The sequence below is a fragment of the Aedes albopictus genome, chromosome 3 (assembly GCF_035046485.1).
Source record: "Aedes albopictus strain Foshan chromosome 3, AalbF5, whole genome shotgun sequence".
NCBI lineage: Eukaryota > Metazoa > Arthropoda > Insecta > Diptera > Culicidae > Aedes > Aedes albopictus.
In genome coordinates this window covers 34,527,774-34,550,381 of record NC_085138.1, presented here as the reverse complement: position 1 = coordinate 34,550,381, position 22,608 = coordinate 34,527,774, and the positions used below count along the sequence as shown (strand labels likewise).

Below are 22,608 nucleotides of genomic sequence, written 5' to 3'. Positions count from 1 at the left end.
GGCAAGGATGAATTAATGTATCTAAGAAGCTCTTCATAGAAACGACGGGCTTGGTGGTCTAGTGGCTACCGCTTTTGATTCATATATGTACAGAAGGTCCTGGGTTCAATCCCTGGCCCGTTGCTTTCCTTCTACTTTGTATGTTTCTATTCAGTTTCTCTATACTCTCCTCCCTATATATACAACTCATATATATTTATGTATATGTCCATAGCCATCGCTAGAACCAGAAATGGTTGAAAAGCCATTTCCCCTCCTTCCAACTTTCACATCATAGTGTCAATCTATCAGATAACGCCTACAAGTTAACAATCAAGCGAACTGTGCCACTTTAGCTTACGCCTGGCATCAACACAACAATGTGTGAACCCTCTGCCAACCACATCCCACCAACACTCCGACATTCGCATGAGTTTGCGCAGACCCAGAGGTATATTCGGTCTGATGTGGATACAAACGATTACAATCATTACTTCCTTCCCCTTCTCCACATTGACCTGCCCTCTGACGAGGCAAGCGCTATTGTGGCCTAAAAATAGAAGATCACCAACGCTCACACACTGAAGATGCCTGCTAGTCCCCAACAGATAACCTCATTGGTTCCTTGTGTGAGTGTAGCTGGTCTGGCGATGCTGGAGTAACATCTACGGCCGGTCAATCAAGCTCAAGCTCAAACTCAAGCTAAGGAGCTCTTCATAGAAAACGCAGCCCAAGTTTTCGGCATCTTTTACCGGGAGCGTACACTTGGACCAGAAGTACTTCTGCATAAAAGAGTCAGAGGCTCTGCTCACTCTTGCGAATCAGCGTTCCAATACTTGTAAGAATATTAACAATTGCAAACTAAGGCGTATCAGAACTCATCAACACCCAGTTTTTTCCTTAGCTAACCCTTAGTTGAGGGACCCATACAGAGTTTTATAAGATACCCATTTTTTCAGGCGAAACCCTACATAACGACAGCAATAGATAAACTAATTGTGATGCAAATCACTTACCTGGACCGCCACGATTCTGCATGAATCCACCACCCCGGTTGTTGAACCGTCCACCGCCTCGTTGGTTGTTATTGAAACGGCCTCCCTGTTGGAAGTTGCCACGACCGCCAAAGTCATTGCCGCCGCCTCCGCCGCGGTTGTTGAAGTCTGTTGAAACAAAACAAGAATCGTTAACAAAAATTCGCGCACAACATCTCTCCCACCTAAACTTACCATCGCCTTCATTCATGTTGTTACGGCCGCCACGGAAGTTCCTTCCGCCACCAAACTGCTGTCCATCGTTGCCGTCTCCACCGCGCTGACTAAAGTCCGCACCGGCCAACTCTCGCAACCGTTCGGACAGCGGTCTTTCATCCCGGCCACCACCAACACCACCACCACCACCACCTCCTTCATTGCCGCCACGATTACCGCCAAAGTTGTTCCGATCGTTGCTTCCCCAGCGACTCGGTCGCTCGTTCCGCTCGCCGCCTTCGTTATCACGGAAGTTCCTCCGACCACGTCCATCTCTGTCTCCACTACGATCACCGCGATCGTCTCTTCCTCCACGTTCCCGATCCCGTCCGCCTGGGCGGCGTTCGAAGTCACCCCGATTCCTACGATCCTGATCCGGTTCGTTCCGATTGAACCCACCGCGATCACCACCTCTCTCGTTGTTGTCCGGCTGATTCCGATTGAACGGCAGTGAATTAGGTGGCATCAACGGCGGCGGAGGTTGATTGAAGAACGGTGCCGCCGCATTGATCGGTGGCATTCCGGGCGGACCGTGACCGTGACTTTGGTTGGAGCTCTCGTCTTCCATTTCGATGTCCATCTCGTCGCCGCCGCCGGGAAGGGTCGCGTGGGATGGCGGCGGTGGTGGCAGTACACCAAAACCGGCAGCCATCGGAAGTGGCGGTGGATTGTTGATTCCGCTGGCCATCATGATGTTCGGCGGCGGAACGTTGATACCCAAACCGGGCACGATCGGAAGTCCCATGATGGGCAAGCTAGGAGAAGACAGGAAATGATTGAGTTGTGTAGAAGATTAAAGTATTTTTATAAAAACACAAAGCTCTGAAAAAATCTCAATGTCCAGGAAGGATTAGGAGGCATGACGTGTGTTATTGTCTGATGATCTTTGCTGTTACTCGTAAAATAAAAAAAAAATGATGAAAGAAAGCGAGAGCGACCGAATAATGAATTCACCACAGAAAGATAAAGCAGTATGAGGAGAATGTCAATACTTAGGCGCAAAACAATATTGACCAAGAAGATATGCGGAAATTTCACGAAATTATAAATGGTGGGCGGAGAAAAACTGCGCCGTCTCCCGTGGAAAGAGCACTTTGAGAATGCGTTGAATGGACAGAACGGTAGCGCTTCGGCGATAAGATTAAGCATTAATGCCAAAGGACACGATGTAGAGCCTTGTGTGTGTGAACTTACCGTGGAACGGCACCAACAGCGCCAACGGCTCCGACAGCCCCAACGGCTCCCATCGGATACGTAGCCATGCCTGTCATTCCAGCAGCCATCATAGCAGCCGGCGGAGGCGGCTGACTCGTATCGACGGCATACAACGGGTTAATCAGGGCCGCCGGTTCATCGTCCTTCTTCTTAGAAGCATTGGCAATCTTGTCCTTCATCCACTGCGGCATGGTTTCGTCATCCAGCATTCCGCCTTCTTCCAAGCTTTCCAGATCGGTGTTATGATTCAGCTTGCTCCACGGAATGTAGCTGCAGCCTGCGGAACGATGTAGGATCGCGTTAGAAACCAGGTAAACTTCCTCGATCAAACTCCAACCTACCTAACTCAATGTCCCAGTAATCTTTCCATTCCTTGCTCTTGACACCCTTGCCGGTGGCCCAGGAAATGGTAATGGTCCGACCGTGCATCTTGTGATTCTTCAGACTCTGCATGCTCTTGTACGCATCCTGGCGACGATTCATCACGATAAATGCACATCCGCGGGGCGGAATCAGATCGATGCTAACAATGTCGCCATATTTGCCGAACGTATCCGAGAGCTCCTCCTGTTGAACCAACTTGGACAGGTGGCCAACCCACAGGGTCGTACTGCAAACTGTTTAGAAACAAGAAAATCTCCTGTTAGCATGATGTAATCTTTTTTCGGGATCGGTGCATAGGGCCGAATCGTAAAAGGCTGTGGCATAAAAGGTCGAATAGGCAATATTACAGATATCAGGCTAGGGTCCCAATGTAAACGACTATAGATGCGTTTACATGAGTGCCACGATATTGCACTGCTTTAGTAACAAAATTATATATATCTTCCATTAAAACTTTTTATTTAAAATGGTGTACCGCTGAAGACAAGAAAACTGCACAGTTCTTAAGGAGAAACTTCAAAGAATACCAATATGGCTGCCACAATGGCCGACTAGGACCCCTACTCACTTTTTCAAGAGCACAAATCTTGAAAATTCGTAAACAAATGCGCTCGATTTGGAAAAGCTGCCTCTTTTTGCAAGTGAGCAAAGCCAGGATAATCAAGTGCGGCTTGGTTCGATGCTTCGTTCGTCAGATTTGTGCCTCTAAAGTTTGCATGAAAAATTGCAATGGGATTTCTTGTTGTTTCACCTTAAGGTAAAATTTCAAGAAATCTTATTTCAATTTTCATAGCATACTTTAAATTCACAAATCTGCCTCTAACCACACTGTATTGGCTTATAATTGGAGGAATTGCAGTTGATATTATTTTGTATCGCTTTGCTGAAAAAAAATCACACCATAATTACAAAAAGTGCAATTCAATTCAATTCACTTTATTTATGAGATTTTCAGCCGTTGGCTGGTTCATCTCATATTACAAAAAGTGGTTTACCATTGTTAGGGCCCACGGGGCTTTATGGGTTAACATGAGCGTTCCACGGAGTTTTAATGGTTAATGCGTTATCAGGGGCGTTCCAGGGATCCTTTAGGAGGTTTCAAAAGCGGCGTTCTAGAAGGTTTCAGGAACTGAAACTCTCCGTCAAGAGTTTTCAAAGGGTTTTAGGGGCATTCCAGGGAGGTTCATTGGCGTTCTATAGTGTTATGGGCATTCCACCAGGTTTCAGAGGGTTTTAGAGACATCAGGGTGTTTCAGGGGCGTCACAGGGGGTTCTAGAGAGTTTCATAACTGTTCCAGGGGATTGCAAGGGGCTTCAGAGGATCCCAGATGCATTCCAGGAGTGTTCAAGGAACTTCCGCGAGTTTCAGTGGTTTTAGAGGCGTTCCAGAGGTGTTCCATGGTGTTTCAGGGGGTACCAGGGCCATTCCAGGATGTACAAGGTGAATCCTGAGAGTTTCAGGGATGTTTCAACGGATTTCAGGAACATTACAAATGTGTTAAAGAGGTTAAGGCAGACATGGGCAAAACACCAAACCGTGCCGCACCGGTGGCGTGTTTGCCCGTAAACACACCACTGTGTGTGTTCATATCACCACCTTCGTTCAGCCTCTACTGATGAACACGCAGTGCGACTGGCGAAACACTCGTGTCGGTGTTATAACTCGAGCTTCAGTTTCGGCTCCGTGTTTCAGTTTTGGTTGGGCACGGAGGCCGAGTGTTTCCGATTGAAGGGACGAGAAAGACACTAAAGGAGCCGCCAAGTACTTCACTCTCGTCGTCGACCAACAGCATTTGCAACTGGTGCTGGGGAATGAACGGCACCGAGCGCTTGAACTCGCACGAGTGTTTTGCATGATCGGAAACACTCGGGCTCCGTGTTACCCGAAGCGTCAAACACCGTGCCCAGTGCCTGAGCACCGCCACCGACACCGGTGTTGAGCCAGACACGGTGCGTGTTCGTTCTGAAACACGGAGAGCTAGGTGGTGGCTTGGCACCCACGGTGGTGTGTTTGAGCATCGACTCCTCGTGCAGTGCAGTGTTTGGACATGTCTGGGTTAAGGAAGCGTTCCAGGGACTTTCAGAGGTATTCCAATAGGTTTCATGGACGTTCTATGGTGTTCCAATGAGATTCAGAAGCAATGCAAAAGTTTTAAAGGGGTTTCTGGGACGTTTCATGGGCGCTCTAGGGAATTTCATGAGGTTTCAAGGGCGTTCCTGGGGGTATCAGAGGTATTCCAGCGGGTTTAAGGAGCGTTCCCAGGATTTTCAAGGGATTTCAGAGGCGTACCAGGGAGTGTTCCAGAAGGTTTAGAAGTCCCAGTCCCTGAGGAGTTTCAGAGATATTCTAAGGTGTTTGGGCGGGCTTCAGGAGCGTTCCAGGGAGTTTCAGTGGTGTCCCGGGGAATTTCAAGTGTCCCAGGGGCGTTCCAGAGGGCGTTTCAGGGGCGTTATATGTGGTTTCAGGGACGTTCCAATAGTTCCGGTTCAGGAGCGTTGTACAAGTTGTCAACTGCCCCTCTTCGCATGTCAGTCCCATGTTGTTTTTCAAAATGCCTACGTTTTGCACTATAACTCCAATTATTTTTGAAAAAATGTACCGTGGCATTCCCCTTATACCGTGTGCCACCTAATACCGTGTATTTGAGCATGAGCATGAGCATGAGCATTGGTGACCGTACACTTCGTAGTTGCTACTCCGTGATTGACCAGAGCTAGCGGAATTGCACAGAGAACCAATAGATGGGCTTGGGATTAGCGCACCTTCCTCAATGTACACGTTCCGGAAGCTCAAACTTTTTTGGGTCAATAACGGCGCCGGCCACGTCCTTACGGTCTACCGGGGAAGGGAAGGAATGTTAGTTTGACAACCGTTGCTACTAGAGGTTGTATGTACTACTGGACCCTCCACAGTTGTCACGGGAAGGAGTTTTTGTTAGTTGGCGGGATCAATAGTTACATAAATCAGGATTCGCTTTGGTAAGCGATGTAATGCATGTAACCGTGAGCATACACAAAACACATATACACAGAGTTGTGTCACCTCACAGTTGGGAAGAATGGTGAGTCCTTGAAAATTCTGAGTAGGAATCTAGAGAATGTCTTAAGAAACGAAAGAGATCTTGCGTCACCTCGCAATTTAGAGAACTGGTGAACCAGTACGCAGTGATACTTGCCTCTGATACCATGGACTCGATACATTGAGACAAAACTCGGTGCCGACACCATCAGTGGCGGACCGCACAATTCAAGGGAAGAAATACTGAAACATATTGTAATACAAAAAACTGAAGTCAGCACCTTGAAGTGCCGGACTGTACAATAATATAGGGAAATTTCATTGAAAAAATGTGTTTAGCGAGAATTTTGGCCGACACTTGAAGTGACGAACTTTACAGTGCTTGCTGCGTAAATTCTTGAAAGATTTATATAAGTAATATATACAAACTTTAATAAATAAATAATTAAAATATATATACAAACAGAACTAGGTAGAGGAAGTGATAATTTGCAAGATGCAATTTTGGAAATTGACGAAAACAAAACACATGTCGACACTCATGGTGACGAACTATACAAGCTCGATGAAAGAATATTGAACAGATACATACACACATACATTAAAATTAGACACAAGCTACCAACTATTATGAATCAAGAAGTTAATGAAAATAGAGGCAATATAGAGAGAAACAACAAACAACAAGGAACAAACTCACCGGATTATCCCCTGCAGCACACGAGAAAGTCCCTCAGGCTATCACGCATGTTCACTCGTTCAAGCCACTCGCTGGATCTTCCGTTTTCTAGCTACTATGTTAAAGTGCCCTTGATAACGCGCGACACGAACTCAATACCGAAACACAAAACAAAAAATAAATAAATAAACTTTCCCCCAACTATCCCAACGACCACGCGCGACCCGAACTCAATGTTGACTCTACCTCGGGCTCGGAGAACGACGACGCACATGACACAAACCAAAGACGACAGCGCGACATTTTTCTGCTGACTTTCGACGCCACCTTGAACACACTGAACTACTACGGGGAACGACGACGATAGCGCGACGGTACCTACCGAACCGAAAAGAAGCGGCATTTTTCTGCTGACTTTCGACGCCACCTCGAACACACTCTGCCTCCTAATACCGTGTATTTGTCAAAAAAACTCAAATATTTTACTAAGTGTATTATTTCTTTAACTGAGTAACTAGTTCAATCATTAGCATATTAAACCTTCTCAAGTTATGCGTGATAAATTTGGCACATATTTACAAAAACAAGCAATTAAAAATACTTGCAGAATGTGAGTGCAAAGTACCAATACACGGTATTAGGGCATGGTTCCTTTTGTGTTCCAAATACCGTGTTTCGGCTAAAACTTGCAAACTGAAAACATTATTGATACTTTTTATTTTATGAATCAATTGCACAAACCTCTAGGCAATGGATTAAACATTTGAAATTTCATTAATCATATTTATTATACATAATACACACAATAAGCAATAATATAGCGTTTGAAAAATCAAGAAACATGGATTATTGCTTTTTACAGGGCTCTTTGAAGTGAAGAGCATCCTTAAGGTCACGGTATTAGGGCATGGCACGGTATTCAATCCATGCATAAACTTTTCGTGGAACATTGAGCTGTGAAATGACGCGAGAAAAATATCAAATTTATTTCAAATGAGCTCGTGAGAGACAACATTTTGATTCGCATTAGAAATGACATGGGACTGACATGCCAAGAGGGGCAGTCAAGGGGTCGTTCCAGGAGGTTTCAGGGGCGTTCCGGGGGTTTTGGGGAGTATTCCAGCGGGTTTCAGGAGCATTCCAAGGGTTTTCAATAGGTTTAAAAGGTGCACCAGGAAGTTTCAGGTGAGGCGATTCTCACGCCAAAGGCAGTGTCTCGCGCAGTTGATGTGACCTTTGCCCCTTTGACACGTGAGAGTTTAAGGCTCACGCAAAATTTTAAGATTAAGGACAGACTTCTTAGAATCCCAAAATGGCCGCCACAATTGCTGACTTTGGCACCTACTCGCGATTTCGAGCGCACAAATCTCTTCGTAAACAAAACCAGCGTACCTGATCTTCTCATTTTAAGCTAACTAATGTCGAATTCGTTTTTGAACCTGGGTTGGAACTGGATCGGTGGAAAATGTGTAAACAAACAAACGTCAAACAAATTTTATCACAACCGAACCTGAGTCGGGTTGGGGTTGCAACTGTGATCTCATCCAGTTCCAACCCAGGTTGAAACTGAATCAAAAACGAAAACGACATAAAAGTGAGCAAGAACAGAATAATCAAATGCACTGTTGGTTGAACCTTTTTTTTTTTTTTTTTTTTTTTGAAGTTCTGATGCACTTTTGAAGCGGGATTTCAAGACGTTTGTCCTTAAGGCCCCTTAGCGTGTCAGCTCAAATTTTGCTCTTCTTATTTGATTCTTATTCCAAACAATCATCAACCACGATAGTAGTTGTGTAGCCTTTCTATACCAATTCCATAAACAAACTAACAAAAATAGTACCTCTTTGTCTCGGTACCTCCAATGTAAATATTTCGAAAATATGAATCATTTAAAAGCAAATCAAGCAGTAAACTACTCTACTTCAATGAATAACAAGGAAACATATCCAAATGTCACGAAAAATGTTAGAGTTTTTATGTAACAAGCTAGAATGATCGAATTATTTTGGAACGCTCTCCCACTGTTTATGTTTTGCTGCAACAGCAGTGCTGGCGGATCGCTTGGTGAAGATTTCGTAAATTATAATGCTTTGCTTATTTCACTAACAATTGTGGTAAAAAAGTTAAAAAATAATCACCCCACAAATTATTTTTGATTTGATGACGCATAACCAATGTGTTTGACTGGATTTTTTAATTGATTTCGATCAATTTCATTGATGCTTTGGCCAGCAGAATCGACATCACTGCGTGCAATGATCGATGATTGTGCGCGCCAAAAGACATCACCGCGCTGCCGCCGTCGTCGTTGGGGAAGATTCAAATATTACGTCCATCAATTTTTGGGATATCTAGACCCCCCCTCCCCCCTCTGTCACGCATTTTCCATATACCTAATACACGTAGTGTCACACTTTAGTAGACCCCCCCCCTCCCCCAAATGTTGGACGTAATTTTTGAACGTTCCCTTGGTACTGCGGTGGGTGGTAAACACCGCCGACCACATTTTGAGTGCGTTCGAAACAAATCGTTAAAAATTTCTACTTTCGAGTGAACTAATGCTTAGTAATCGTGATTACTTGGAAAGAGGCTTGTATTTGAAGTAGTGTGAATACATTTTTATGCCGAATATCTCGTGTGAAATTGATTATTTTATCGAATAAGATAAGCGTCGATTTTTTATAAATATGTATTGGTGCAATGTTGTGTAAAGTTGATTTCGGTCAATGACTTTGAAGAAGCCATTTTTCGATGACACGCTAAGGGGCCTTAAGTGGTGTGTGTTTGCTGCCAGGCCTCATTCGTCATTTTATTGAAGAAGTGATCGCAGAGCCGTTTGTCAGTGCATCTATGCCATCTCTGGTCCCAGAGATGTTCCAGGATGTTTTCAAGGCGTATCAGAGGCGTTCCACGATATTTCAGGGATGATCTAGGAGGTATCAAGGGTTTCCGGGGGCGTTCCAGGGGCTTTCAGGGACGATTCATGGTGTTCAGGGGATTTCATGAGCGTTCCAATGGGTTTTCAGGGGTCTCAGGGTTGTTCCGTGATATTTTAGGTATGTTCCAGGTGGTTTTAGGGGTTCCAGTGTCGTTCTAGGATGGGTATATCCCTGATAACACCTGAAACCCAGAAACACATTGAAACCCCCCTGAAAACTCGTGGAGCCTCGTGGCCGTACGGTTAGCGTCACCAAGCGTATAACCGTACCATGTTATGGGGTGAGAGTTCGATTCCCGCTCCGAGTGATGAAACTTTTCACAAGGAACGTGTCTTCCTTGTATCCATTGGTGCTCGCTATGTGTGTCGTGCCCGATGTCTAGAGTTACGGAGTTACATTTCGTTCAGGCTATATTGTCGCGCTTATCTTTTATTAGAGTCCTGCGGCGGTCGTACGCTCGCAAGGCATACCGCCGCATGACAGTCGCAAGGCAAAACAAAAGAAAAAGTGTTCCCGCCAAAAACAAAAGTGACGAAAACAAACAAAGTGATGACGAAACAATTTGTGACGAACGGCAAGAGTAGCTCAGTGGAATGAGTGTTCTTGCTGTCAAACCCCATATAGTGGAATTATATACTTTTAAATCTGGTGATGCTGTTATGATTAGTGACTGTCGCGCTAATAGCAGAAGCCAGAGGCAGATAATCGCCATATTCTGATTTTTCTTGAGAGGCATAATACAACCTCTGGCTGAAAACGATGTTCGTTTTTTTAGAAGCCTTTAATTCCATATGAATCCCCTCGGGAACCCTCTTGAAACACCCTGAAAATCCTTGAAACTCCTCTGAAACATCCCTGAAATCCCGACACCCCCAAAGAACCCTACCTTAACCTTTCTGAAACTTCACTAAAAATGAAATTCTGACAAACTTGTAACAGATCATATTTGATTTAAAACATTTAAACCATTCAACAGCCAGCAAGAATTGATCAAAATAAGGAGGAGCCAGCTTAAGGATGCGTTCAACATTTAGGTTATAGACATCCGATACAAGTGTTTTGTTTTCCCTTAAAAAATAGAATTTTAGGGAAATCAAAATCAATGGGAAGTATGGGTAATAACTGGATCTAGACGACCACTAGGTATTTTTCTACTATCGTGAAATTATGCACGAAAAAAAAAACAAATAAAAAAAAAGTATTTCAGTACTAACCGGGGGAAGAGACACTGGCTAATGGCTTTACCAAGCCAAAAAACCTCAAAAAGCCGAAAAAATACCCAAAAAGTCGCTAAAACCCGCAAAAGTTTTACCAGGTTTTTTCGTCTTCTTTCAGCTTTTTTTGGGGGTTTTGGCTTTGCAAAACTATTGTCACTCCCCCTGGTACTAACCGTTCAACGATTGGTGAATTACCGTACCGTAAGTGAAATAATCAAAGTGATAAAAAAACGTTGTTTCTCGCAGGATCTCTTTTAAGATTTCTCCTCTGAATTTCCATAATATTTCTTCTCGGAATTACAACAACAATTAGAACATTTTTCCGATATGGCCCAGTTTTCCTCTGGGTTTCTATCGAAGTTCCTCTGGTGATTCCTCCGAGTTCGTAGGTTATCCTACGTAGTTTCGTATTTATTCCGAGAAAACCTCCTGGAAAAAACCCCTGTAAGAATCACTGAAGTAACTAATACAGAAATCCCAAAAGGAGTTCCCATAACCTCCGGACAATTTTCGGTAGAGATTCCGTGATGCACTCTGACTGGAAGTAATCTCGAGAAAACCTTCAAAAAATAATCTCAGTAGGATCACTGGCAATTTTTTTTTGTTAACAACCATCTCAGGAAAGCCTTGAAAACCGTTAGTGCAACTGAGAAGTAAATCTTAAAAACCCTCTGAGAGAAATCACGAGAGGAATTCCAGATCATTAGCTCCTGAGGAATTGCCAAATGGCACTCCGGGAGAAATCCAGGAAAAATCTTAGGAGAAAATCCAAAATAAAAAATTAAAAAAATCTGTGAGACGTCTCAAAATCAATACCCGAAGGTATCTCCTAAAATAAATCCTGGGAGAATCTCCGAAACAAATCTCAGAAATGAAGAAACACACCAGCTGCAACTTCTATAGAAATCCGGGGAGAAACTCTAGAAGAAAGTTCACGGAAATTTCTTGAAGAAATTACAGGGTAAACTCCAGGAAGAACTCCAGCAGAAAATTATTTAAAAACTCTTTAAGAAATGCCGGGAGGAGTTCTAGTAGAAATCCCAGGAATAAATAACTCCAGCAGAAACTCTGGGAAAACCCCGAAAGCAGAAACTCTGGGAAAAAACCCGGTGCTGGGGAACCCCCAATAGCAACACTGGAAGGAATTTCTGAAATTCCGAAACATCTGAGATATATTTTGAGAGAAACTACTGTAGAGATCTGGGGTGAAATGCAAGAAAAATGCCGTGAAAAAAAGGAAGGTTTTTATTTTAGAAATCCTGGGAGGCATTCCAAAAGATATTTCTAAAAAAGTTCCTAAAAGGAACCCTGACGGAATCAGATGTTCATCTGATCTCGACCGAGATTTAGATAATGAAAAGAAACAAACCATGTCACCATCAGCCGATGTAAAGGTAGTCAAGTGGATCCGTAGCTTAGAGGAATAGAAGCGCTCGTCTGTGAGTCGTGAGTTCAATTCCCGCTCCGGTGGAAAACATGGATTTCATTTCGCCATTCAAATCTCAATCAGTTCATCAAACACATGTTTCTGTTATTTATGAACATCAAAGCATTTCAGAATTGTTATTTACACTTGGCTTGGCTAGCCTAAGTAAACATCAAGGAATTGACATTTTTAATCAAAATTGGTAGAAAAAAATATGATATGGTATGTATAAATGTCTCAGCTTTCAATTGATGCAAAAATTTTGAGAATCGGTGGTTCCCATCATGGTGAAAAAAAATGTTTTGGTATAAAAATCCAAGATGGCTGCCAAAATCAATATGGCCGACCCAATTTTTTATTATTGTAAATAGTTGCTCTATCTTTCCTCTTTAAAACAACAATTCGTTTTGAGGTGTTTTTTTGGAGAAAGTTTTGAGTTATAATGGTTTCAATGAGCCACCATTTGACCAAAATTGAGGGGTCTAATAATTGTTGTGGATCTAACTAACGGGGGGTCCATCAATTTGAGTAACCTAATGCATTTTCCTTACTTTTTAGCGAGGACTTTCAGAAAATCGCCACCCTGAACATTTGTGGGTAAATAGTGGGCCGGTCTCAGCGAGAGTTACCCATTATGCTATTCTGCTAAAAACTACATGAATGATGTTCTGCCAAACGGGAAACATTTCGTAGCTCATTGATTTTTGTAAATATCTAGGATCCTGATTTTAGTTCTCAGATATGTTTTAATTGGGATGTTAAATATTTCTAGCCAAACAATGTTAACAAAAAAAGATTTTGCGTTCAGGATAATGGTGGAGTTAATGACCACTTGGGTATTTTGATTTACGCATTTTGCCTACTTCCGCCAATAACGTGATTCCCCCGTTTTACCGATATTCTGTTATCATAGAGCTAGGTATATAAGATACTGATAGTTTCTTTTAATTATCTTAAAGCTTCTGGCCTTGAACAATCCACGCATTCGTGGGTTTTCGTTGCTGTTTAGCGATTTATAGTGACTGGTCTTTGCAACTTCAGCTTATTGTAACTTCCGTTTGTTGCCTTTCGACCTTTTCATGGCTTTCAACCATTTCCGATTCGGCCTCCCGTAGTAGGTCCCTTCTTTCGTCTCGTCTCGTGCGGAAAACACGTTGCAAACCGTCGTTGTTTGTAATCACCACTCTTTTCTTTCAACTTGGAACGATCACTTACGGTCGAACGTGTTGGCAGAACCCCACGCCTTGAATAGGAGTTGTCCCCTGTTTAAGGCGTTGGAACTTCGACCACCAACACGTTCGCCCCCATACTTACCACTGAGGTGTTCTTTCTTGATCTCCGGCAGTCCGCGCTTCTTGCGCTCCCTCTCGCGTTCCTTATCGCGCTCCTTGTCCTTCTGGCTGGCGCGTTCCCTGTCGCGATCCCGGGACGATGCCCGTCCTCCTCGGCCACGTCCTCGCGAATGCGATCGGCTTCGGCTGCGTGATCTGGAACGAGAACGGCGCCGGTTGCGGTCCCGGTCACGACGGTCCCGGGAACGGGAACGGCTCTTCCGGCGTCGCGAAGACGTCGATGACTTGTACTGGTCCGCTGCCGTGCTCCGTGGCGACGAGCTGTGGGTGTCGCTGATGACCTGGATATCGTTAGAAACGGAAAAGATATAGAGAAAACGTGATTTCCCATCGTGGTGGAAACCGGAGAAAAAGAACACATTCATGAAATGGTAATTTGCGTGACCTTGTTTTGGAAGAAAAGAGCGGGATTACTAGTTTTTGTTCTTTACGAGAGACGATCGAGAGCTTGCAACGTGTGTTTCCTTGATTTGAGACCTCAGACGACACAGGTGGTTGTGTACGAATTGTGTGTTTGCGTGTGGTTCGTCCAATCATCAGAAATCCAATTCAAAATCGAAACAGGAGAATAAGTGGATGGAGTGACTTACCGGTGTTGAAGAGCGGCTTACAACTCGTAAGGCCGCTCTTGAAGGTGTACACGTAAGCGAACGTACGTACGATGCCGACTCGGTGGATTGCAAATGTTAGTCTACTTACTTTAGCCGTGTTTGCAATGTGGTGGACTTGGTTTTTAGACTACTAGGTATATTTGACAAATTTCTACAGGGTACTAAGGAACTTCAGCCCATTTGGTTCAGTATGTTCATCGGGTAGCAATTCATTCGAACAGAGGCCAATTAGGGGACCTTGGTCGCCTTCGTTTTGACCATTTTTTCACCTTTTACTGGTGTGTTGCAGTCTAAGATTTACCAATTTGTTATAGCCGTTGTTGAGTGTGATGAAGAGAACGTATGCGAGCGTATCGTAAATGAGGTACTAACATACTACCCATGAAACTCATTCGAGCGCACTGAAAGTACATATAGTCACCAGACTATTTACTAATCTTGTTAGTCTGGGTGATTGTTTCCAAATATCTGTTGTGATTTATTTTGGTAGCCCTGAAAAGGGTCGCTCGTCCAGAAAATTGTTGTAGCCCTTAAAAGGGCTGTTTAACTCAAAAATTGCAAAAGTACATATTAAAAGTGTGCCCAACATCGAGGGAGAAAATTCTGTTGTTTTGACAGCCAATGCCAGAACAGTGATAGATTCAAATTGCGATGGTGTGGATTTTATATAGGCCGGGGGTAGCTTCAATGAAGAAAAGTTTTGTACAATAACATGATGTCCCGCCAATTGTCGCATACAGTCAGATCACTCATTTTGAGTACTTTTACTAAGCCACCTTGCATCCGATGTGTAAGCTTTTAGCATCATATCATATAATATGCAATCGACCCCAGGGGTTCTGTTCGATTTCAAGCCACGGATAACTGTTTCTATCTTCTGAAATGATGGAGCGTCGGTGTTGACAAGAGTAATGCGCCAAACTCTTGGCGTATCATGCCGAGATGTTGGTAGGCGTGGCGAAACATGAAAAAGATTTCCAAAATGCTCGAACCAGTGTTTCAACTGGTCGGGCGAGTCGATAACCAACTGTCGAGACGTGTTTTTTCTCGGGCATTGTGGCGTTTATCTTAGTTCCACCAAAGCCACGTGAGATACTGTTGGAGACGAATGCCGCCGTCATTTGCACCTTTCTCGCTTTTGTCGGCTAAGCAATCCTTCCACGCTTTTTTTTTATCCCGTCTTCATGGGCGTTTCACTTCCTCTAGAAAACCGAATAGCGCTAACTGGCTACGACTTTGGCTCCTTATGATTTCGCTCACACTGCCATCTGTGATCCACAATTTTCTCTAAATGCGTCGCCGGTATAAACGATTAAATCTTTCCTGATATCGCTCCATTGGGCTTCTATCCTGCAACTTTCTGGAATTTTCGCAGCATGGTTCTACAGCTCCTCGATGAAGGACTTTTTCACCGTAGCGAAGGGTCCTAGCCCAAGCAATGCGCAGTTGAATCTCGCCAATTATAATATGATGATCGTAGGTTTGCTACAAAGGATCCGTCTCCATTTTCGGCAGATGCAGATGTAATCGATTTGATTGTTGTCACTTGTGCACTAATCGATGCTTTTTCTCCAACACCCGATGATCACCATGTCTTTGTGGCATATAACTCTGCAAGCATCTCTCCGTTTTCGCTCATTTACAAAACCAAGGCGTCTCATGACGTACTCATAGTCCGAGTTGACGAAACCAACCTACACGATGATCACCCATGAGGATCTTGATGCCACCTTTTAGTATCTTTAGTATCTTGCATTTTGGCCTATTTGATTGACCATGAATGACAACCATTTGGTCCACATCAGGAAGGCTAAATCCGCTGCCGAAGCTTGGGAGTCCCTGGAGAAGTTTCAAGTCAAGAGAATACTCAGTGCGAAGGGTTCTGCGTAAAATTTGTCGACTGCGTCTGAAGAAGAACGGAAACATGGAAGAACACATTTCCATTCTAGCCTGATGGAACTTTTCGAGAAGCTGAATGATCTTCAGCTCGAAAAAAAAAAATCTCGACGATCAGTGGTTGGTATTAATCCAGCAGCTTACCGGACGAATATGAAATCCTGGTTACCGCTCTGGAAGCAAGACCGGAAGAAGATCTGGCACTGAACCTGGTAAAAGGAAAGCTGATCGATGAATGGCAAAAACGAGAGCAACGAGAGTAAGACCGAAGATACCTCTGAAACCGCGTTGAAAATCGGGAGAAAGAATGGTGTTGACCGGTGTTACTTTTGCAAGAAGCCGGGCCATCAGAATATCCTTTGCGAGAAGTTCAAGGTTTGGAAGGCAGATAAGAATAAACAACCGAAGCTCACCAAGAAACAAAAAGCGAACACCGTGATACAGGATGATGACAAAGCGGAGAAATGGGCGTTTTGGATAGGGAATATGAAGAAGCATGAGGTCAAGTGGATTCTGGATTCTGGAGGAGCATGCCACATCGAAAATCGTCGCGAGTTCTTTGCCAGCTTTGATTAGACGGTTCTGGAAGCGGTTTGGCTTGCTAACGGGATGAAGACCGAATCCAAAGGTCGTGGATCTGAAAGCAGTGCTATATGTATCTGACAAGAATTCCTTATATCTGTCAAGCAATTTGTAAACAAGGGATTCAATGAGTATTTGCTCGATGAAATTGGAGCGAAAATTGTCAGAAGCAGAATGATCGGTGCAGTTGCTGAGTTTGAACCAGTTTTGTTTGTGATGAACTGATGAAGTAATGAATGTAATGGATCGTAAACAAGATCCATTCTGTGTCATTGATAACTTAAGCCAGCGAGTGTATCCATGTTTGGCATCGGCGGCTTGGCCATAGAGATTGTGATTCCGTTCTGAAGTCCTTGGAGTTATTCATCGATTTAGAGTGAATGCGTACACTGTCATGTTCCAAACGAGAAACGAGGAAAGCTGGACAGCAAAGCAATCAAACTCAAGTTTGTTGGAGGATATAAGTGACGTCTCCAAGGTATACCGGCTAGTGGATACACGAAGTGGAAAAATACGGTGAGTCGCGATATCAAGTTGTTGGTCAGTTGGCTATGGTGTGGACTTCAAAGAGCTTGTGATTCCTTCATAAAGCGTGCGTCCTGTCAAGGACATTTGAAAGGTTAATGAAATTATCAATCCGAGTGCTGGAGATTCCGTATTAGAAGACCGGAAAGAATCTAGTGGAAAAAGGCAATGGAGGATGAACTTAATTCGATGGACTTTGATCTGCCCAGAGGAAGGCGTGCTATGGGATGTAAATGGGTCTACAAGCACGACTAGAACGAATGGAAATGATGTTACATACTGGTCTACGTCGATGATTAAGTTGAAGCAAGCGAAGATGAGACAATTATTAAACCACTGGAACTGGCCGTCTCGGTGACATCCAGTGGTATCTGGAAATTGAAGTGGAGCGAGATGAAGCAGGAGACTTCTACCTTTGTCAACGGATTTACATCAGTGAAGTTATGAAATCCGCCGTGCTAGGTGATGCAAAATCGTCCAACATTTCGTTGGATTCCGGTTACGGTAAGAATGATGACAAGCAGATGTCTCTACCAGAAAACAGGCAACACCAGAAGCTAGTTTAGTAGGACAACTTCTGTTCATCGGAGTGAATACACGACCCGATATGTATTGCTGCATTAATCGCCATCATGAGCTGAGGTTGGACGGACCTGAAGCGTATGCTCCGGTATCTTAAGGGAACAATCAACGCAAACAGGACGATCATCCAGGACTGATAGGATACGCGAATGTAAACTGGGCGGAAAATCGCGAAGACCGAAAGTCCAATAGCGGGTTTATTTTCAAGTTCAACGGAGGAACAATATATTGGGCATGTCGTAAGCAGACATGTGTGTCGCTATAGGGTATTGATCGTAGGAGCACTGCATGCGCTGTTGCTAAGATAATTGTTTCTAAGTCGTTTCGCGGCCTTCTTGTTTACGATTCGGACTTAGAAAAATTTCGCTAACTTTTCATGGATGGTTTGATTGATTTCATCATGTGGGGTTCATGTGCATGGGAAAGTGTGCTAGTTTATGAGTTAATTACTGCACGGTGGCACCCCTCTAGGAGGTCTTTCTGGGATTCCACAGGCATTCCATCCGGGATTCCTCCAAGAAATTCTTCACGGTTTCCTTACAGAATCGTTCCAGGACTCCTCCAGGAGTTTCATGTGGGATTCCTAGGAAGTTCTTAATAAGATTCTTCCGGGCTTTGTTTAGGATTCCTTCAGAATGTTTCTTATGCGATCCCTAATTTCTACTGAGATTCCTAAAAGATATCATCTGACATTCCTTCAGAAACTCCTGTCGGAGAAAAAACCAGAGGCAACTTGCTGGAGTATTTCATCTAAGAAACCCTGTAGGAACTTCATAAGGAATGCCATAAATAAAAACTGCAGATGGAATTTCTCAAAACAATTCCTAATAAACTCTTGGAGGGTGTGCATAAGAACCTTCTGAAAGAATTCCAGTATAGACTTCGGGAAGGATTCCACGAGGATCAGCAGGAATTCCAAACGGAACTATTGGAGGAAACCAACAAAGAGTTTCTAGATAAATTTTGGATCAGAAAGAATTGCAGAAGAACTTTCCGTAACAACCCCGGCAAGAGTTTCAAAAAGAATCTCAGAAGAAGCTCCTGAAGGAATTCACGAAGAAGATCTTGAAGAAATTTCAGAAGCAATTCCTGTAGTTAGGATCTGTCCATAAACTACGTAGACTCTTAGGAGAAAGTCCGAACAACCCCCCCCTATCCAAAATCTACGATCCATACAAATTTCGAGGGGGAGGGGGGCCTGAGATGACAAAAATTGAGTCTACGTAGTTTATGGACCTTACTAAAAGAATCCCGGAAGAAGCTCCTGGAAAAATCTCGGAGCAGTTTTTGAAGGAATACTGTGGGCCTCTTGGAAGGATCTCAGGAAGGAATCTCGCACGAAATTTTTGGAAGGAATCTGAGACGGAATATTGGAAGAAGTTTCTGTAGGAACCTTGGAAGGAATGCCTGAAGCAAACCCCCTGGAGGAATTCCGGAAGAAATCCCGGGTTACTGGAATTCCTAGACATATTTCCCAGGAATATCTTATGCAAGTAAAAAAAAGTTCTAAAACATACCAAAAGAAACTATTAGAAGAATCTAGGATGGAATTCCTGCGAATCCCGGAACTCCATAAAAAGTCCCGGAAGAAAGCCCTTGAAACCCCAGAAGGAATCTCTGAAAGAATCCTGACAGAAGTTCCTGGAGGAACCTTTTAGGAATCTCAGGAACGATCCTATAGGGAACTTCTGAAGGAATCCCAAAAATAATCTCAGCTGGAGCTCTTTAGGAATCACAGAAGGAAATCCTAGAGGAATCCTAGAAGAAATTCCCGGAGGAATCTCAGGAAAAATGGCTGAGAAAATCTTAGAAGGAATTTCTGGAGGAATCTCGGAATGAGTTTCTAGAGAAAGTTTGGAAGGAATTTTGAAGGAATTTTGGAACTAGAAACTATTTAGGAAGTAATCTCATATAGGTATTTCTCAAAAAATCCCAAAAAAAATCCTTGGATGAATCTCGGGAGCACTTCCTGGAGAAATCTTGGTAAGAGCTCTTGAAGGAATGCTAGGCAGTACCTCTTTAGGAATCTCAGGAGAAACTCCTTTAAACTCCCAGATGGAGCTTCTGAAATCGTAAATATACGCCCGGAAGTATCACATCATAAACTCCCTGGGAATCCCACAAGAAACTCCAGGAGGAGACCTGGAACAAATGTGTGGAAAACCCACAAAGGATGTCTTGGAGGAACTCAAATGGAATTTCTGTGGAATCTGTGGAAGGACCTCCTGGAGGGATGCCAACGTGCCGTCATTAAGTCATAAATCAACACACATTCTCACGCACACGAACCGCACATGTTGAATTCAATCAAACCACTCATGAAAAGTTGGCGAAATTTCGAAAGCTGACAATTTTTTTCTAGTCCGAATCGTAAACAACAAGACCACGAAAAGTCGAAGATTTAGAAAAATGTATCTTAGGATCCACGGTATGCCGTGCCCTATTCACAGCTGAAACGGAATTTGTGTCACTATCGTAAGCCTCACAAGAATCAATCTGGCTGCAGCGGTTACTGAAGAAGAGGATCAATAAACCGTTACTATAAATAAGGATAACCAAAGCTAATTCAAAATGCTATATTCCGATAAGTTCAGCAATCGAACCAAATATAAAGCAGCAAATCGCAGAAGACAGCTTTTCTGTGGATAATGCTTTCTAGTGTGCTTGTTATACTGAAGTGCTTACAAGTCGATGACATGGTAAGGTTTCGAACCCGTGTTCTGAATCTGATCACAGTGTCTGTCTCATTTTAATATAGGCTGCATGAGCGTTAAGCAGTAAACGAGCTCCAACTGAGCGGTTCGTCACGTAGATCAGAGTATGGAAGAAACCGACGTCTAACTAGTAACTATGTTCTATAAAGTTCAATTATCGGAGGTTCTGGGAACAACAGGCTGTTGATCTAAGGTCCCCTGTCCACTGTGGCGGGACTGCCTCATTAGGTATAGCTTCCGGTGGATGAGGGTTCCATATTCAGCTGCTGGATGCCAGAACAAACGGTATTTGAGACACACCTTTTTAGTAAACAGATGCTCGGGACGTATCTCCTCAATATAGCTGTAGTCAGAAAGATAACAGTGCTACATGATATAGAGTTCTCTACAATCAAACATACGGTGACAATCAAACAGCTAGGTGATACCGAATGCATCTTGTTTTTAGTATTGAGTATTGTAAGAATAAGCTTTATATTTCATTATACAAAAATCACTTGAAAGTGGAATTGTAGGCCCTTACCACACAGTTTATCGCCAGTTGCAATAAGTTTCAAAAGGGTTAGATACGAGGTAAATCCGTAAACAATGAAAGATAATCTCACTAGTTTAGCATTAGCTCCACTCCTAAAACGTTGCATTGTGATCGTGAGCAAAACAATTAGATTAATTAATTATGGTATTTAATATGGACTGAGTTCTAGAGAAACTTCCGCTAGACACAAACTTCTGCCCAAGAGTTCCCACACCCTATTTAACTTCTTTTTATACCAAATTTGGTTTTTGATGCTTAATATTAGCATACAAAGGATATCAAACTCCAGAGAATAAATGAATAAGTATTTACCCAAATGCTGTATAAGTCTGACTTTGAAGAACAGGATACGAATTCATACACAAACACATTTCGTAGAAAACCCACGCCGGTAAAGAACAAAAGTAGTGATCAGAAGACGTCCCCGATCGATAATTACCTCAGTAACGATGTCATCCCCATCACCATCTTTTGACGAAGGAACACCTGCAATACATGAAAAGTAAAATGCAAAACATTAGTGAATGGCGATTTCCACAATTCCTCAAGAATTTGATGTTATTCAATTACACGGCCTTTGAAAACAAAAGCCCTTTGGAGAGTGGTAGAACTTTTAGCATTAAATTGCTGAATTCTCATTCTGTCCCTGACTCACCTCCACTCAGATCGATCGTTGGCGGCTGGGCGGCCCTCAGGTCACACTCGTTGGCGAACGGTAGCTTCTGCGGGGCGGTAACAGACGACAGGCAGGCAGGACCATATGGAACGAACAAAAGAAGAAAATCCCCACGTAAAAAGCGGAAATCGGAAGCACAGGAAAAAACGAGAAAAAGAAGAAAAAGAGAACAAAGACACACATTAGAACACACAAATCCACGGGCAAACAGCTTACGTTGTGATCGGCGGAATGAAGAATATTGCTAGTAGCCACCTTGAGAACGCTGGCCAAATGCTTCTCGAACTTTTCCTCCTGGAGGCGCATCTCGGTCAGCTTGGTTTGCTTCTCCTCCATTTCGTGTTGCTTCAGCTTCTGGAGGTTCTGCAGCTGCTTCAGCACGTTCGGATCGGACAGGATCTGGGCAATGTTGTTCCCGTCGGGTAGCGACGTCGTCGGAATCGACGGCGAGTTCTTGTCGTCGTCCTCTTCGCTACCATAGTCGAAGTCCAGCAGTTTCTTGTTGAACTTGACCTGATCCTTGCCGGAACCATGCGCATCGCTGCCGCTGGTTTGACGCAGCAGAAGCTGCTGGAACTGCTGCAACTGCCGGATCGTGTTGGGGTCCAGACCCTTCTGTTGGAATTTTTAGAATGTCACATTAAAACTTCTTATCGGTTGCTCTTTCCTATACTAACCGCTTCCGTCGATTGTGCAGAACTTCCGTGGTCATCGTGGGACATCGCCACCGGCGAATCATGCGACAAGGCCGAGGTATTCATGCCGTTGGATCCACCAGATCCATCGGCACCGGCAGCTCCGCCGGCCGCTTGCGATGCGTTGTACTGCTGATGCAGCGGATGATCCGGATTGGCCAGATCGAACAGAGGTTGGATGACTTCCGGTGCGAAAACCATATTCTTCTGCCACAGGTTCAGCACGCGGATGATTTTGCTCTGAGGAAGGAATAATTGGTTATTACAAGCACGAAATATATGTAGAATGTGTTCTGGTGGTGGCATCACATTTCCCGAAATACCAAATCTTTCAT

General features: G+C 43.7%; 1 protein-coding gene across 3 annotated transcripts in view; it reads right to left on the bottom strand.

Annotated features, from left to right (window-relative positions):
• LOC109407474 (uncharacterized) overlaps positions 1-22,608 on the bottom strand; it is a 49,472-nt gene that overhangs the window by 11,140 nt on the left and 15,724 nt on the right. Inside the window, exons 3-11 of one of the 3 annotated variants that reach the window (XM_029867622.2) lie at positions 22,256-22,513; positions 21,795-22,193; positions 21,558-21,624; positions 21,342-21,388; positions 13,420-13,738; positions 2,786-3,061; positions 2,424-2,721; positions 1,209-1,984; positions 996-1,142 (exon numbers count right to left, since the gene is read on the bottom strand). In XM_029867622.2, the coding sequence (XP_029723482.2) occupies positions 996-1,142; positions 1,209-1,984; positions 2,424-2,721; positions 2,786-3,061; positions 13,420-13,738; positions 21,342-21,388; positions 21,558-21,624; positions 21,795-22,193; positions 22,256-22,513 (2,587 nt within the window). The remainder of the gene's footprint in view (positions 1-995; positions 1,143-1,208; positions 1,985-2,423; positions 2,722-2,785; positions 3,062-13,419; positions 13,739-21,341; positions 21,389-21,557; positions 21,625-21,794; positions 22,194-22,255; positions 22,514-22,608) is intronic. The other 2 variants (XM_062857024.1, XM_062857023.1) reach the window with 2 other exon arrangements.